Source organism: Pholis gunnellus (assembly GCF_910591455.1).
Source record: "Pholis gunnellus genome assembly, chromosome: 12".
NCBI lineage: Eukaryota > Metazoa > Chordata > Actinopteri > Perciformes > Pholidae > Pholis > Pholis gunnellus.
The window spans coordinates 19,230,073-19,249,353 of NC_136539.1; the positions used below are offsets into that span (position 1 = coordinate 19,230,073).

A 19,281-nucleotide genomic window follows, 5' to 3' on the forward strand; every position below is an offset into this window, starting at 1 on the left:
TCTTGTCGCTTTTGCGTTTCTTGCAATCTGATTACAGGCTTGGACATAGCTGGCATTTGTTTTCATAGAGAAAAATGATGCTATATATGCGCATGCATGTGTACTTGTATGCAATAGATTTGAATGTCACTGAATTGTGATGCATTTTGTCGCAGCAAGGGTTAGTGGAAATGTAGAGATTGCCCTTACATTTGGCTTTTTTTTCTAATAAGACAATCATTTTTATTCATGCCACTGATTCTGCCCTATTCCGTGTGTGTTCCTCACCATTACACACACACACCGAAATAAATTAAAAAGATTATTCAATTTTGACATTTTCACTGCCCCTTTTTATGACTGGTCCATCACAGTCAGAGTTCATGTAAAAAGAAAAGATAAAGTCTTCCTCCAACAGAAAGCTTCTTATCTGGTTGTTCTATAATTGACGGCTGGCTCGGCCTCTTGATAAAAGACACATAACACATGTTCTGGAGAGTCAGCTGACCTTAAAACCGTCATACTCTTCACACCTATCATGTCATATTGTGTATTTTCAAACCAAATGAGATGAAAATTGTGTTTCAATGACATGCGTCAGAGTTCTGGTTGGTTGGTAAGTCAATGGCAGAAAGTAATGCAACAGTGATTTTCAGCGGTGTGTGCATGCAGCGAACGTCTCTTCAGTACTGCCCTTGGTGAATAAACTAACTGTGAAATCCCTGACTAACGCTGTTTATGCAACCACATTTGCATATGTAAAATCTGTGTGTATGAGTGTTGTTCTGAGACTTGTGTGAGCTGGTATTAGTTTGAGGTACAAAGCGCTGAGTTTTAACTGGGGCATCTAAACACAAAAACAAAAACATGACAAGGACAACAACACTGTCTAAACACACACACACACACACATTCAAATGACAAATAACAAAAGTTCCATCGGCCTGTATTTCTCTTCATGGGTCTAATGATTAACATCCTATGTCCTCTTTTCTAGGAAAGCCTTTAAAGATTTTCAATGAAATGTTTGGCGACAATGAAAACACGTGTGTTTAAAGAAATGTGTGTGTATAAGGATGAAATGGACAATTACCCCTTTGGAAGACCTTCCATTTCCTGCTCTGTTCCATTTTTTGAGTCTCTCTCAATGTGTCTCAACAAAGTACATTTTCATGGGATCATACTTTGCTCGCCCACTGCACAGCTGCCTGTGATTTTTTGGTTTGATTAGACTTCTGTTCGGGTTAAAGTTGGAGTTGGGTGAGGCCATGCTGGTAATAAAATATATTGTGCCGCCCTTGTTGTTGTTGTTTGTGCAGTCTGACAGGCCTAGTGTTTGTATCCGTGTATGATTTTGATGTGTTTGGACAAATAAAAACTTAAATGAGGAAAAAAAAGCTCATTCCTGCTGCACACGATGAGAACACAAAAGTTCTCACTGTGGTTATTATATTAGTAACATCAGCTTCTATGCTGTTTCAGGAGCTTTCCTTCGTGAGATAAACTTTCTCCATTTCTGTTCATTCAGTTTGAGGTACACTCCACATGTTGAGCTCATAAGATTACTGATTCATTTGACGATATTCGGGCTGTTCTCATGCAGTCTTTGTAGTCTTTGTATACCTGCGAAAATCAGCGTAATTATGAAGCGGGAAGCAAAAAGACTGCAAAACCCTCACTGGGCAGGCAGGAGTGGAGGTGGATGAGTCAAACAGTAAACAGTCTTTCAGCCCGGAGACCACTGTTGGTTTATTTGTCACGTAAGCTTACGGGTCCCTCAGTAACGGCACTTTGAGTTTCTTTTTTGTAAGATATCATGCAAACCTTTAGTGAGGATATGTTGTGATGTCACACTGTAAGAAGACTGACAGCACACGGTATGCGTCGGGTAATTACGTTCTGGCTGCATTATAACGCGTTAGCCTGATTAGCGCTCAACCCGAACTCCAGCTGAGGCTCACTGGAATGTAATTAGTTCTGCAATTTATATGGACTAATTGAGATTCGGACCTAATCGTAGTGAAAGATGAAAAGTTGGGATCAGCAAAGCTGCTACAATTCTTCTTGTAGCTGCGATACTTTGCCATACAAATATAAGAATAAGCCTATATGTCTTATACCTCTACTTACATTTGTTTGCAAAATCCATGATGACAACGCTCTTACTGTGAAATACCATAAACTCCTTTTGAAGCTTACACACGAGTCAAGAGTCACGACCTCTTTTTCTTCTCATGGTCATTCATATTCATTTTGAATTTTGAATTGTTTTACTTCACTGACGCTTTCTGTGAGCAAACACTCGAATATCTATAAACGAGCTGTTTCTGCTCGATGAACCCTTGAGCCCGGTTTCCGTGTCATTGTTATTTTCTCAAGATAAAACCGAGTCAAAAACATATAAATATAATTTGCTGTTGTCTCGGCAGATGGTGTCTCTATGGCACATTCACAGAGAGAGGGACCCTTCTGTATGTAGGCCTGCAGACTGACAGAATTACACGTCGCTAATTAACTTGAATAAGGCAGCTTGACACTCAGATAGTGATGCACTGCTATCAGTCAGTGTGTGTGTGAGAGAGAGAGAGAGAGAGAGAGAGAAAGAGAGAGAGAGAGAGAGAGAGAGGGATGGAGAGATGAAGAAAAAGAGGGATGGAAACGACATGGTAATGAGTAACTAATCATTTCTTTCGGTTTGAATCGGAGGAATAATAAACATCTTCAGTGAAGCAAATGTGACCCATTCTGTCACCGGAGATATTTATGAGTGTGTGTTTGCGTGGACAGTACGTGTGTCCATAGGCGTGTGTCTCTCTCCCTTTTTTTGAGTTAATTGACACTCTGCACGGACTGCGGTTGCCCGTCTCAATAATTGTTGTTATGGAAACGATGTTTGGTGTGACAGATGCGTTTGTGGCAGATCAGGATGCGGCAAACCACGAGGGATGAAGTCTGCAAATAGATAGCCCGAACAATACAAAAAGAAAGGACACAATACAAAAGCATCACAATAGACACAGCGGATGGACACATTCATGAAATAAAAAAGGAATCACTAAATGCCAACTAACCGGTATGAATATTTCAATCTGCATTATTATTCCACCTGATTAAAAAGTCTTAAATATGGGTAAATATTATCGTTCCCAAGCGCAATTAAGAAAAGGTTTCTCCTGTGTTAGTGTAATTACTTTGGGATGATTAGCTGCAACCTTGTCTCCTAAAAATGACGTATACTTATACGACCAAACTGCATTCTCATTTACGTTTTCAGGAAAAAAAACATTTTCGCCCGGATTATTGTTGCAGTTTTAAACATGTGGTTAACGTTGGGGATTGAAACAAAACAAAAGAAAAGAGGAAACAAAACCACTCGGTTCGGTTTGGCAAAAGACGGTTTGTATTTTTGTTATGTAACTTAAAAATAAGTCAACATTGAGTTTGTGCTGACACAAACAGCAGTGAAAGTCCCGTTTGTCGACCTTAGTCCCACGAGGACTCATGCGGACTTTAATAAGAAACATATTTGTGATCCGTTAAAAACATACGTAATCCGTAAACAACACATCCCCCTCGCCTAACAATGTGAGCAACACATCTAACAAGTCACCACCAAGTGCTTTACTTTCCTACAGAGCTGAGCGACCAGGAGACGGTGGACGGTGTGTGGATGGTCAACAAACATTTGGCCACAGCTCGTTTTGGAAAATTGGCTGCAGCTGCATTTTTTGGGGTTGTTGTGCGTTTCTGTGCTTCCTTGCGTCCTTTGATTCTCGGCCCACATTTGATTGGGCCAGACAGGTTTGGTCCCGGTGTACCGGGCCTGATTTCTCCTAATTGCTTTGGGCTTGATCTTGTCAGGTTTTATTTTGTTCTGCAGTTTTGATTTTTGAATTCTTTTTCCCTTTTGTTAACAGTATGAATGTGACCCCCCGCCGGCACATTCAGTGACATTCTCGGAGCTTGTTAGTCCGCTCTGGGCTACACAGTTGACACTAAATCAAAATGTTTTGGCTTAATGATCACTGCAGTGACTCAGGCTTTGATCAGCTTTAAACTGAATCCAGGTCCGTATGAAGCCAGATTTTTAAGGGCCCAAAGAAACTACTACTACTACTCATGTGATTCCCTTCATTAAAAATATATCCAGTTTGGCAATTCTCAACTGAATGTTATTCAAACATCTTTAACAATGTTTCTGGGAGGTCTTTGCTGTCTTTTATTCATTAATTCATAAAAGCATACAATAATTAATTTAAAAAACTGTAGATTAATCATTGAAATATAGTGAAAGCCCTAAAATGAAGGTAGTTATTGTAAAAGTGGATAACATGCAGTGATTATTTGTGTTATGCTGGCATTCTGCAGGAGTTCCCTGTGAAAACTATACGAATTTCAAATCTTGTGTTATTTCTGCCACCCTGCTATTGCACACTTATGACTTGAAAATGTCAATGTGGCTCTGAAATTATTCAGGTTGTGTACACGACTTCAAGGGGACGGTTCTATCGAGGGGAAAACGGGGTAATCTGTCCGTCATCATCTGATACAGTGTGACATCAGTCCAATACTTTCACCAGGTGTGCCGCAACTAATGAGAGCTGAGAGCGCGAGGAGAACGAAAGCTCATTGGCCGGTGCCTGAAATAGATAGCTAGTGAGTATTAGAGTGGGGGGGGGGGCTGTTTCTGCTGTGTGTGTGCAGATGGAGCGAGTCTTTCCATGTGAGTGTGAGGAACACCTGCTACCAGCGTGTGTGTGTGTGTGAGAGAGAGAGGAAATGACAGGAACAGAGAGTGATGGGAACGAGCATGCTACATCACCTACCATATGTGTGTGTATATTCCAGTGTGTGCACTGCTGTAGACTAGGTGCCAGGTGTTTATGCATGCATGGTTTTGTGTGTGTGTGTGTGTGTGTGTGTGTGTGTGTGTGTCTGGTCTGGCTTGGTGGGTAGAAGATGTGCTGTCCCACCGGCATGAGGGGTGATTGGCAGCGCCCGTTTGGGAGTCGCTGATAACACACAAGAGGGCGACTGCCACAGATGAGCTCTGTCAAGCTGTCTGCCCGTCAGACACCCACACACACACACACACACAAACACTCCTTTTCTCTCTGCTTCACACAAGTCAAGTCACGTTTATTCATGGAGCACATTTAAAAATACAACAAACGGTGACCAGAGCGCTTTACAAAGAGATTTGATAAAACACAGACATAAAATAGAAAGGTGCACTCAGTAGAGTGCAGATCTCTGCAAAGGTGTGTCAGTAACCACAAGTGTATCAGACTGTCTTTCACTGGCATGTCTCACGCAACAGATTCGCTCTCATCTTAATCTATGCAGATGTCACAGGCGTATCCGCAACTTGAAGCTTTTATTTAGTTATTAAGTCTATTTTTCTACAATACGCATGCAAATTTGGGGTTGATGCCCAATAAAAAAGGCACAGAATAACTGTGTCAATAGGGTGCAAACTGTTTTTACGGTAGGCGACAGTAAAGAGACAGAGTAGTGAGTGAGGAGTTTAGAAGGCAGTCGATGGCAGTATAAAAGGTGTTTAGAGAAAGTGTGAGTCACTGCAACCACTAGAAGTCCTTGAGCATGCAGCCATAACTGATCCCCCAAAATATGAAGTAGTTTGCTGCAGCAGAATGCGAGATTAGTCGTGGACAGACACAGAGGTGCACTTACGCACACACACACACTCGCGAGCGATCGCAGGATTCCACTGGTAGAAATTATAAGAGAATATGAGTAAAGTAATAAATACATAGAATATCTTGATAAAATCATAGCATACAACGGTATTCCACAAACAACTAAATGAAATAGAAATAAATAAAAACAAGTGCGTATGCCTTCATGCTGATAATTAAGGGGCTAAAGAAAAGAGATTATTTTCTAATTGTTGGTGGCAAACTGTTCCACAGTTTTGGGCCAACAACTGAAAATGCATGTTCATCCAGTGCTAAAAAAAAAATATATATATATATATATATATATATGGTCTCTGTTCCTGGTTTTGCTGCTGCATTTTGAACAAGCTGCTAGCGAGATAGGGCTGACTGACGAAGAAGAAATAAAAGCGTGAGCTTAAACTCCATAAATCTTTAATAGGCAGGAATGATGTTAAATGTGCAGGTGATGTCAGATGGTAGAAGTTGGTTCTGACAACTGAGTTGATTTGCTTATCAAACTTGAAACAAAAATCACAGATCACACCAAGATTTCTTTGTGTGGGAGTTTACTCTGGATAACAGAGGCCCGAGGGCATTGATTACAGGTTGCAGAGTTGTCTGTTGGACCAAAGAATAGGACCTCAGTTTTATTCTGGTTTAGCTTTTCTTTTGCATCCAGGATTTTACAAACTCAATGCAATTTAAAAAGGAGCTAACCCTGCATGGATCACCAGGTTGCAGCGGGAGGTTCAGCTGGGTGTCGTCAGCATAACAATGGTAGGATATATTAAACTCTTTGCTTTCAAAAACAGACTTCTCACAGGCCTAGAATCCCCACTGTATCCTCTCTCTACACACACACACACACACACACATACACTCAACCTGTCAGCCCTGCCTGTGGCCAGCCATTGAACCCGGTATACTGATAACAGCAACAACAGCCTTCTCCTCTGCAGGGAGAGAAAGCCTCATTCATATGTATCTTTTGATGTGTCAGGAAATCTCTGTCACTTGTTTGTGGACGGCTTGAAAAGACCAGGCTGACATTTGGAGCGGCATATTTCAATACAGCAATAGAGAATTGGAAAAAAGGGGAAGTTCTGTTTCAATACTTGCCATGTTCACATTGTGTACGCGGTGTGCAGCCGAGTTTTAGTTTAAAGTGTGAAGAATGATTTCAGTGCCGCTCTCTGCCCGGTTGGTGACATCTCAAACTTTCTTGGAGTGGAGAGGCTTCTGAAGCACTGGTTTGGTATCTTCTATGTAGGAACACAAGACACAAAGCACACCGTCACCTACCAACAATGATACATTTAACCACGACCGTGGTCATTTCATAACACAAGTTATCAATTTAGGTTTCTTTAACTTAACCAAACACTACATTTTCTTGTCATTCGGGGACAGTGGAACCAGTTTCAAACATATTTACATCTGATCACGTCATAAAGCTAATAAGGCAAATGCGATAGCAAACAGTTCCCTATTTACACATCCAGCAGATGTGGAGCAACATCTGCATTGAGGTTGTGGAAAGCGCTGGCAAACAGGGTCGTCGTGTCCGGTTGGCAGCATGCAAATAAAAGTACAGAATCACATGGACCAATGCAAAGTGAAATAATGTTAGAAATGCATTTAAGTAGTTAAAATCATGATCAATAAATATGATTCCCAGGACCAAACCTGTCACATATTGTGTGCTGTTTGCCAATCCATCTTTTTAAATATGCTGGAAAGGGATTTCACCTTTTCTTATGGCATACAGTTACTGTGTATGTGTGTGTGTGTGTGTGTGTAACCTCACCTGGCACACATTCAAATGCATATAATAGACATTTTACTGACACAATGCAGCCCTTTAGGGATCAGTTACCTTCACTCACGTCTTTATCATCTCAAAGCTTTGACTGTGAATACCTCCTCACACCGACCAGACACGCGCTCTCTTACACACACAAACACACACACAGACACACACACACACACACACACACACACACACACACACACACACACATACACATCCGCCAAGGCTATGAAGCCATTTTGATAGTTGAGATGTATAAGCTTCTTTTCAAAATGCCGTCAGAGAATGCTATCTCCTCCAACAGCTCGCCAAACAGCACAATAGCCTTTATTGTAATGACTGACAGAGAGAATCTCATCTGTGTGTGTGTGTGTGTGTGTGTGTGTGTGTGTGTGTGTGTGTGTGTGTGTGTGTGTGTGTGTGTGTGTGTGTGTGTGTGTGTGTAAGGGGAGGGAGGGAGAGAGAGTCTTTTCTTTGTACCAGAGTTTACCTGTTGAATATTTAGGTCCTCTCGATACCCTTTAGACCTGGGGGGTGAACTCCGTCATTCCACTCTTCCCATAAAATGGACCGATCGCGTGCCGTCTACTTCCCCCTATGAAAAATATGAAAACACAAGTTACAGCAAAAAGGTATGAGAAGAATGCTGCTGGCAGATAACAATGGTGTATCTTTGTTAATTAGTATATATATATTTATTTTACCACTCCATGCACTCTCAATACCTACAGTTTATGTTTTTGATGCTTTCATTAATCAACGTATGTGGATTGTCTTGTTTTTTTCGTCTGATTTCTGTCTGTATGTTGCCACACCGTTAATTGTATTTCTATTTTCTTATCTAATCCGCCACTCCTCTGTTGTGATGTATGGATTGTGATAAACGTTGGGATAAACTGCACATTCTACAGCTCTTACGACTTAAAACTTGATGCGGCATTTTTATTCATTTGCATTTAGGTCTGTGCCGTAATGACGGATACGTGGAAATGAATTGTATTAACTGAATATTATCTATGATACTACTAGTAGACTAATCAATTTTCTAATTGTTCAGTTAGCTGCTGTACCAGCAGTGCAAAACAGACTTCAGCAGACCAGGACAAAGCATGAAGAACATGGAAACGTTACGGTTCTAACGGTTTTATACCCTATTTCATATGATTAATGATATAGTGAACTATTAATGTGAGCTACCTGTGATTTTACAGATGGCCTCTTTAAGAGCCAGCGTGGGCAAATGGGAAGGGGAGGCTACAAACGTATTCAGTAGTCCAGTGAGAGACTCATATTTAACACATTCCCTCGGCTTAGAATCTGTGTCGCTCATCTTCAGGAAAAGCCAACGGATCTGTTCGGTCTCTAAAAGCTCTCCCTCCAAAGAAAACCTTCCACACAAACATCGTTAGCTCTCACTTTCTCCCTGCCGTCCAGATGCTCCACCATTTGTTCATCTTTTGCTGGATGAAACTTTTTCACCAAGGTCAGTTTATCCTGCAGCAACAGGAAGCTTCGTCAGGATCTGACAGTCGGAACAGAGAAAACAATGAGAAACAATGGGGACAGATGTGAAGGCAGCTGTAGAGTACGTTTCATCAGCATCTGGGTTTTTACCCAGAGTGTGAAAACTGGTTTTAATTAGGAAGACACAAATCCAGCTCGGTACAGGTTTCTGGTCTAATCTCAGATCTGAGATTTAATGGGAGACTCTGAAGCAATACGGGCTATGAAGTCTCTGCTAAAGGTGTGTTCATATGAAAAAGCAAGCAAATGTGACCACTGAAACATTTGTGCAGTCCAGGTTTATTCACCCCAAACAACCAAAGCACGTACCGAGGTTAGCTGTAAGCTAGCTGGTAACTAGCAGACTGTGTATTGATTGAGAACACTGGCTCCGGCCCCCCATTGTCTTTCCCGCCAGACAACCGCAGTTAGCATGCTAACGTTTGGTGTCAGAGTCAAGACTTCGCCTGACAGATATACAAACACAATAAAACATGTAAATAAATTAAATAGACAGCAGCCAAAGAATAGCTCTATATTTCCCTCTTTCTCTTTTTTAGGGGTTACAGGAAAGATCCAGTTAAAGCAATGAATTTACCGCTAGCGGTTCATTTATGCTACAGAAACATTAACCGTTGGTAAATCACATTACATTGCTAGCTTACCAAAGCAAGCAAAGGCTCTCGGGTGCAAGATGTTAAGATACATAATCAGTACAATCATAGTCACCGTAGTTGTTGATATTGGTCGATCTTTATCGCTCAGGTTAGCGGTGCCGCTGCTGTAATCTGTGCATAATATCGTTGAGATGGAGGATCAAATACACATTATTCTTGGTGTTCAAGTAGTGGGAACAAAAAATAGGTTATACTGACCATAAGTAATAACCATTTTGAGGAATTACAATTTGGAAACACAAAAACAGATATTAATATGTATATGGATAGAAAGTATAACAAGCAATGGCATTTACTTGATGGCACCAAATACCCTGTCTCATGTAAATAACCAACAATTAAGCTACAACAAAGTGTAATTACTAAGATAACAGATGCACTTAAGTTGGTGCAATGCTAACATCTTACCATTTCATTAAGATGTTTAAGCCTGTTGGGTTAAAACCTTGAAGTTCTTCTATTATAGCTTTTTCTGGTCTTAAAACCTTAAATTGAATGAATCCATCTCTAACAGCTGGCCATCAAACTATCAACAAGGCTTATAATCAAAAAAAAAACAGCACCGATATCCATCCTGAACGAATATAAAAATGTAAGAGAGGACTTTATCTTTGCTTTATTTGGATCTGAACTGGTGACATCAGGACACGGGCCCCGCGCCAAATCTCCATGAATCCACCCAGAGCTTTGAGCATGCTTAAGCAATCATGACCTGGCATAAGGTCCATGTACGTAATCAATTATTCATTTGCAAGGTGGGGGGAAAGTCGGCCCATCTGCTGAGGGGAGCAGTCTTGGCTGAGTTATTGAGCTGTATGCTGTCTGCTGTTTAATAATGGTCCAACTATGTATTGCTCTGTAGCATGGGACCGGTCGCAGTCAATCAACTTCAAATCACTGCAGTTTGAAATGTAAACCAATATGGCAATTGACAAATAACAGCAAAAGTCTTTGCTTGTATTCTGGTACTTATTGAGGATTTTCGAGCTGAAAGAACAGTTTTTTTTTTTACTAGGCAACAGTCACTGAACTGTGGTTCAGTATAATGAGTCTTTAAAAGTGTATTCATCTTGCCTCAAAAGCAGATGATGTGTTTGGTTCTTTAAATGAAGCAGCTGAAGAGATGACGGACAGTTCGTTTGTAAAAAAAAAATGAGAAGCGTGCGTAAACATTACTGTTTGTTTTTTTTGTTCACCCCTCTTACACCAATCCACTATCACAAAAACACATCGCTCATCTCGAATCTGATTAACAGACTTCCCTGTGCAAACGAGACACTAATCTTGGACCTGGAGCTATTAGACTGTGATTTATAGCATCTGCAGGGGGAAATATTCAGTGAAAACCTCTTTACTTACACTACTCGGTTCCATTTGTGTCGATTTTTTTTCTAATCTATCAGATAAGAAAATGATTTGTTGATTAAAAAAAAGAAAAAGATCCACTTCTGCTGAGCCAGTACATTCACATAGAGGTTAGCTAGTTCCGTCTATGAGCTACTTTATCTCACCAGAAGGTAAACCACACGCTGCTGTAACTTCTGGTCTTTAAAGAGGTCATACCTATTTAGTACAATAGTCTATGCCTAAATAAATGAGCAAACACAACCTTTAACAGTTGAAAATGAAATGCAAAGGCAGAGTGTGTGTGCTCAGAATGTCATTGTTTACAGTGTGCTGCAGTGTGATAATAAAATGCGAAATGTTGCATCTCGATTATTAATGTAAAATACAATCAACCGTGCCATCTTTAAAGGGTATTTATTCAGCTTGATGACATTCATGGGCATAAATAGGAAGAGTCTACCGTCATAGTCCCAATTGTTGTGTTGCAGTAGCTTAGAGATTAGTTGAGCATGAGGTATGTGCATTTGCAGTTATGAGGTGGAGATCTGAATTGGAGTGGTGGTGATGAGGAAAATAGTACAACAAAATAGTGCTGTGCTGCCATCCAGTGGTGAATTGGCTAACATACATATAGACTGTTAAAATCTGTATAAAACGTGAATCACCGAGACTTGAATTTCTACAGCGCCGACATGTTAACAAAACATTTGGTCCGCTCACCAGGCTGAACGTCCTTTAGATGAACTCTTAGTTTTTTATTTTCATACATGGTCTAAAACGGTCCAGAAATATAAAAACAAATACTCTAATGTGTGATGTCATCCAGTATAAATTGTGGAACTGCTCTATAGACAATACATTTGTAATGTTATGGATGACACAAGTATGTTTTGAGTATGTACAAACTGATTCTGGTGGACCTTTATTTTAGGCGTCTAAAATACATTTAGCTGCTGCCGCCGTCCGCATCAGACCATTGCTTTGCTTCTGAGCTTTAACACCCGTCTGCTTCTCCAAACTGGGGTCGTGCCGACTGTCATCTACTGTATGTAATACACCGACTATGGATAAATAGGCTTATTTAATTCAACCCCACTTTAAAACATCCAAATTATCCCTTTTACTAAGATCTAAGAAGACCATGCAGATGTTTTCGGATGATGCGCTTAAAAAGTTTGAATATATTTAAACCTTGAGGCGGATGAGTCAGTGGTTACTGCTACATTTGTGACAAAGATACGAGACAGATAGTTAAGGGCAAGTCCATTTAAACAGGACTGTTGTGTTTTTTACCTCAGCGTGAACCAGATCATTGTTCCAGAGCTGGTTTGATTCCCATGTGGTTCACAGCAGTAAATGAGATTGTTGCTAAAAAAATCAAACTGTAGGTAAATAATCAATAAGTAGCCAAACAGTAAAAATGAATGAAAAACAATTGACTCCTACTGTAGCAAAGCTTTACTGAATCATGATCAGGTATTCCAGAAAAAAAAAAAAAAGTTTATATAAAATTGCATTTGAAAAGGTCACAATCTGTGTGTTTTCCAGTCAGCTCGATCAGTAATAAGTCTCCTACTTCTTCTTGTAATTAGAGAACACCTCAATGCAGAAACCTTCTCCGTGTGTAGTAACAATACTGCCAACATCATTTTCAAAAAAAATATATATAAATCTACTTCATATCTACAGCCAGCTGATGCCATTACACTGACAATACATTAAAACTGTACGCTACAACACTTTTGGACAACATGTAACATTTGAACAGCGAATCGTAGCATAAATAACCGTCGCGGCTAAGAAGACGTAAAAACAGTCAGCTTCCCTTGTTCAAGACAGATCATGTAAAACCTACAGACATAACTTAAATGAGGGTCTAGACTTAGTGATTATGATGTATTGACTTGTTTTTAAAGCCTATCTTTTAAGAGTCAATGTGATACATTTCATTAATAACTCAGAAAAATGTAGTATTAGGCCTCAATACAACACGTATAAAATCAGCTTTTAAGATATTTCACACATTTTCCTCCAGTTATAAACCATATCAGCATTTGAGAATTTAACAAGTTTTCATAGTGTGGCATCTCCAGCATTCTCAGATGAGACGATTTGAATACATTCATTTCCATAAGGCAGGGTAGTAGCTCCAGCATATTAAGTCCAGGAGCCATGTTCTATAACGGGGGGAGATTACGGTCTTTAAATGAATTCAGATGGACAAAAACGTTGGTTTCAAAAGCAAATGAGCAGCCTCTTGCATTCAACATTGCCAATTTAAAATGGCTGTAAATAAAAAATGGCCGCAGGTAGAGACAGCGATTTCAAGTGAAAACGAAGTATAGGATCACATTTTACACAAACTGTTAAAACTTTTATCTTCACTCAAAGTCATGATAAGAGTTTACAAAGTAACAGAACAAACTGGGTCCAAAAAGAGTTTCATTAGTGATGTTCAACCGCTCATCATGCTGCTACGAAAATGTGTGAATTCAAAAGTCCTGCTATGAGCAAATTAAAAACCGTCAAACAGGAAACGTAAAAGCGGAATAAAAAAAAAAAAAACATTAAAGTGGTCAACTACATTGTCATCCAATGCAAAACGTCAATTTCAAGGTCCAGTGTTGCAAAAATAATCCAGTGACGTTTTCATATCCAGTGGCTGCCAACAGACGAGTTTCACGCGTAGTACCGACTGGATTTAAAGGGTTTGTCGTGTGCTACGAGGACAGTACAGTATCACATCAATACTTCATGTTAAGAGTCCAGGTTTCCATCTCTTAGAGTCAACATTTAAAGTCACTGTCTGTCTTTTTGTAGATTTCTTTTCGTCCTTCATCCAGTGTACTTCAGCACAGCAGCGCTACATTCTGTGTGATCCGTGCGTGTACAGACAAGCTCAGTGTAGCAGTGATCCAGTGGTGTGAATAACCAGAAATAAAACAGCATGATTTAAAAAAAAAAAGAAAGAAAGAAAGAAAGAAAAGAGAGAAACTTCCCTTCGAGTCGGAAGCCGGATGCTTTTACGCATCATACCTTACAGTGTCAAGAGATCTTAATGCGTCAGCCACAACGTGACCTCCGTAGCAAACAAGTTGAGTAAAAAGACTTTTCATCACTTTTTACCGACGAGGAGGTGGTGCCCGTTATGAGAGACAGAGGTTTGGCTGACTGGATGGATTAAGCAAATTGCAGGTCACTGTCAGTGAACTCATACAGGAGATTCACAAGTTAGGTGTTCTTCAGATGTTCATACCGGAGCTAAATGTTTGTTTTAACTAAGCTTTGTGTCTTGTTATCTTGAAAAACTGTCATCATATTCCTATTATTCTCCTGTGCACTATGTTCAGTTTGTCCAATCTGTTTTGTAAGCTGCCTCTTCCCTGGTTCCAACTTTCCTCTGAGCCCTCAGTGTTCAGCACTGTGTGGAGGGGTGAGGGGTGAGGGAGGGGGGTGAGGGGTGAGGGAGGGGAGGTGGGAAGGTGGTAATGGCCGCTCCTCGTTTCTCCATCAGAGCTCAGTGGTTAGGAGACCTCTGGGTTTGGCTCCATCCTCAGAGGCTGGCTGCTGACCCACAGTGCTGCGCGACACAGGGATAGATGGCAGAAGGACTGCATCAGAGACGGAGACCACTTTGCTGCTAAAAGCATCAAACATTCACCACCATGTTGACTGAGAAGTATGGGTCCTGAAACATTATGCTTTAAGAAGAATGAATTCAATACAAATACAACTAAGATAAGGAACAGAGAAAAAGTATCCATCACATGGTGAAGTGCATAACTAACATCATTTAGAAATTCCCTCTGACTTGTAGTGGAGTAGAAGTATAAAGTTGCATAAAATGGAAATACTAAAGTAAAGCACTTCACATTTGTATTTAAGACTCCTCTGCAGTGACTAGCTGTGTTTTACAGACAGATACAGAGCTCATGATTTCTCTAAATAGCAAAACCAAGCAAGAGTTGCAAGTGATTCGGTCCACTTGGAACTCATTTGCGTCGGGATTTCAGCTAAAAAGGGAGGCATTTCCCTGCATGATCAGCAGGGGTCAGCATACTACCAAGCTTGCTTTAAAAGCAAATCTAAAAGAGTTTTACCTGGCGGAGATGGCGTTACGCGTGTGAGCGAGGCGGGGGAGGACTGGGGTGAGAGCTGCTCCCCCATCTGCAGGGAGGAGGCCCTTAGCGGGGGGGTCGAGGTCGAGGAGGCCGTTAGTAAAGACGCCAGGAGGCTGCATTAGACGGGGATGAGGGAGAAGGAAGGAGGTCATTCTCTACATAGCTTCTACATCAGCCAGTGTGAGCAGCAGCTACGCAAGTGCATGAGGAAAACAAACAGTGAGCCTTGCATCATCCGTTTCAGGACAATGGAGACAAATTTAAGTAATTAAATACACATGAAAACCTCCAGGTAGACAGTTGAACGTGAGAATACAGAGATCGATCACTCACAGCGGTTGAAGGAATGATCCAGCGAGGTGTGATGGGAGGTTTGGGCTGCTGCACTGGTGGTAGCTGTGAGACAGAATGATCAGGATGTTTATATTGACCATATTAAATTATGGTGGTGCATTCTACCACCTTCACTCACAGATTCAGGTTTACTTCAATAGATCACTGCTAACTCTCACACTTAGGGCCAATCACAGTTCTTGTTTTATTCTTACTCCTCTTTTTCCACTTGTCTCTCAGAACACAGTTACAAGGTTAGTGGTTGAACTCTTCCCCAATGAGACAATCCTACCAGACCCTTATACGTCATTGGCGTTTACGTAAACAGACCACAGTGGGTCCAGGTGGGTGGTGAGACGGAGATTGTCTTGAGTTAAAAGGTCAGTGGTTTACTCCCTGCAGTGACTAATCGTTCCTCCTCAATAAATCCTGTCCTTTTACAAAAGGTGCTTTCACAAATAGGACTGTGACTGACCACAGGAGTTGGATCAGTGAAATCAATCAGGTTGTCAGACAGTGGGGCGACGTTTTGCAGGTCAACTTCCTCTGCTTTAACCTGCAGAAGGACACAAACGCACCACAACACATAAAAGAAGAAACTTCTCCAATTCTCAACACGACACAAGATAAAAGAGGAGAAACAAAAGCAGCATGCACACATAATAATGACACCATCAGAGTTTAGATTACGCCTCGCTTTCACTGTGCAATTCTGTCTTGACTCTGGGCCGCGATCTAACTGAAGGCTATACAATAATAACAGAGGTTAGCCATGTTGCTGACTGCATTAATGGTCGCGGGTCAGACTCCAAAGAAAAGGGAAGCGATGTGATCGTCTTTGCAACAGCGGCACCAACAATGGTATCACTTGGAAACGCGATGGGGAGAGAAGTTGCAAAGTTATCTTCTGCCACTTTAAACAGAGATCCTTCAGGTTTAAGAGCCGTCACAGTGAGACGGGGTTACGAGTACCCTCATGACGTGGAATAAATCCAATGTTATGACTTACCTTTGGTGCCATGCCTTCGCCGGCAGACTCAGAGGGCATCTTGGGAACAGAGGGGTTTACATCTTCAGCGAGCCTCTCGGCACTGATGAGCAGAGAAAAAGAGAAAGAAACAATTACAGAAATGCATTTCAAGTTCCTCCTCCTTGGTACAAACGTAAGTTCAAGCATATTTCATTGGTACATTTATGATACATATTTCTTGTTCACATGATTAAAGAAATCTCTTTAAAATTGCTCTTGATAGATGTCCTATGATTGACTAATTGATTGATCCATTTATTGTTTCAGCCCAGCATGAGTCTACATTCAGCAGACAGTCGGAGACAAACAGCCTGGATAGCAGAGCATTTACTGCATCAATGAGCCTGAGGCCATGCAGCCTTTGTGGATTGTCTGGTCAAGCGTCTGCATTTTGCGTCATCCTACTGTAAACACTTATTGAGCAGAGACGGCAGAAGTATCCAGGCAGAACTCAAGTCATGTGATTATACACACGCGCACGCACACGCATGGCTAAAACATGCCAACAGATGTCAGCAAAGACCACTAAGAACGAGCAACCCTTCTGTCTTGGACCGATATTGTGAGTATTATATTTGTTTGATGCTCTGTTAGGGGGCGGGTCTCTATAAATAGTACAGTGAGGGTGCAGGAATTAGTTAAGTTAAGTCGATGCTATTGAAGGAACACTAGGTTTGCACCGTAATCTGAATGCTGTTTTTACTCTCCAAATACAATCTTTATATCCTTACTTTTAACTGTTTTCTATCCTCTTTTATTCATTCCTGGTCCAAGCCTTTTGTTTCTTCCTACTCTCAAGGTCCTAACAGCTGAAGTAGGTTAAATTAAATGACAACGATTGTTACATAAGATGTATTTAAAGTTGTAGGCACAGTGAGCAATATCAATTTACTGCATCCTAATCTGGACAGTGTAGTAATCAGTAAATCTATCGTTTGACTTAAAGAATGGAGAAAACAGATATAACGTGTGTGTCTGTCCTTTTTTAGAAGGATTAGGAATCTGCAGCGTCAAAGATTCCCTCCTTAGCTGAGCCTGTCTCCCAGGTTCACACTCTCACATTTCTTCAGCCACAGAGCGAATAATGAATACATATACTCAGAATTTACCAGGTAGACAAATCCCAGTGTGTGCAGTTTTTAACTTTGCATATACAAATATATATTTATATATATTTTAAAGCATTTCGTACATAGAGACACACAGACTGACCTGGCCCCTGCTGATGAGACCAGTGAGGCTGACTTGAGCAGGTCCCAGGAGTCTTGGATTTCGGGTCGAGTGCTGACGGACAGAGACGAGTTACTGCCCATCCGCCCCGTACGCACCTTCAACCTGAAAATAGACACATGCGCTTGTTTTGTGCCAGTGATTTTGTGTTTCTACTCGATGCGCAATTTCGGCATAAAATAGTCAACAAAAAGTCAAACCAATCCTTTCACAGTAAAGTAAAATATTATCACAATAAAATAAGCAAATTCATCATGAATCAATATTTGAATATGGTACACGGAAGAACATTTAAACAGATTTTTTTTAAATAAGAACTGGAGGATAGATTATATATATATATATATATATATATATATATATACACACACACACACACACACACACACACTGCATTTAACAGATCTTAACGTGGCTCATCCCCCCCATCATCCTGAGCCACTTACTGCCTCTGATACAAAGCAGGGATTTGCTTGACAAGCTGTGGAGCCGTGCTTGTAAGAACGAGCTGAAAGGTGATGTAATGTTTTCTGAGCAACGCTAATAATCCTCATGAATATTCAAGCGGCTGATCAGCTCTGGCAGCAGGCAGTGCCCAGATTGGCTGAGACAATGTGTTGACAGTTGGCATGACTCAGGGGAGACGGAGGAGGAGGGAAATAGGCCCACATTTCAAGACAATAGAGCACAAGTGACAATAGCTTCTCTCCTGTCCATGTTTTCTCTGCACTGACTGACTGTAGGCTACTGTACTGTTTTTAAAGGACAGACGATTTGAAGCCGAAAGGACGAAATAAACTAAATGTTTTCCATGGTTGAATACATTTTGGGAGCCTTAGCAGAAACACATTGTTTTATTCATAATTTGAATAACATAAGTGAGCTAAGTTTAAGAAATATCACTTCCCACAATTCATTATAATTATGCATCTACAGACTGTACTTTAACAAATCTAATTATTCCAGTGTGTGGTCATACCTGGCTGAAGCCTCCTGCAAGTTACAGTTTTTATCTCCAACAATTAGGACATGTTCCTCCAAAGATCCCTACACAGCGGAGCAGGGAGAGAGAGAGATTCATCAGGTAGAGGACAAATACAGCCATTCATCTCCGACTCACAGGACAGCAGAATAACATCGCCACTGTGACATTAACATGGATGTTTTGCACATTACTGACATACTGCCGCTATGATGACGACACTGAAGCCCTCATTGTTAGACCATGAAAAGGCAGAAAGGCCCCGGCTGAATGCCATCATTTCAGATACATGAAGGTACACAAATTAGAAGCATTAAAGTGCGATCACTAAAGGATAACATGCAGCCAGTTGTGTGGGGTCTGTTGCTCACCTTCAGGGCAGCCGCCTCAACTTGTGCTTTCAGGATGTTACTCTTCAGATCCTCTGGGACGCACAGTGGAGTGACAGCTGGACTACTACCTGTGCTGCTCAGACCACACTTCTCTGTGAGCTTCACCACGTCCTCCTGGTGGAGCACACACATCCCATACAAAAACATATGGTTATTACTTCTGAACAAACCAAACATAGCGATGCTATCCCTGCTG

At 41.0% G+C, this 19,281-nt stretch overlaps 1 protein-coding gene across 1 annotated transcript in view; it reads right to left on the minus strand.

The window, feature by feature from the left end:
* Positions 1–12,450: 12,450 nt before the first annotated feature.
* The window catches only part of epb41l5 (erythrocyte membrane protein band 4.1 like 5), a 29,599-nt gene continuing 22,768 nt past the window's right edge, over positions 12,451–19,281 (minus strand). The window contains exons 19-26 of the mRNA XM_079170458.1: positions 19,065–19,199; positions 18,691–18,758; positions 17,694–17,816; positions 16,461–16,542; positions 15,927–16,007; positions 15,452–15,514; positions 15,098–15,231; positions 12,451–14,577 (exon numbers count right to left, since the gene is read on the minus strand). Of these exons, the coding sequence (XP_079026584.1) occupies positions 14,508–14,577; positions 15,098–15,231; positions 15,452–15,514; positions 15,927–16,007; positions 16,461–16,542; positions 17,694–17,816; positions 18,691–18,758; positions 19,065–19,199 (756 nt within the window). The 3' untranslated portion in view covers positions 12,451–14,507. The remainder of the gene's footprint in view (positions 14,578–15,097; positions 15,232–15,451; positions 15,515–15,926; positions 16,008–16,460; positions 16,543–17,693; positions 17,817–18,690; positions 18,759–19,064; positions 19,200–19,281) is intronic.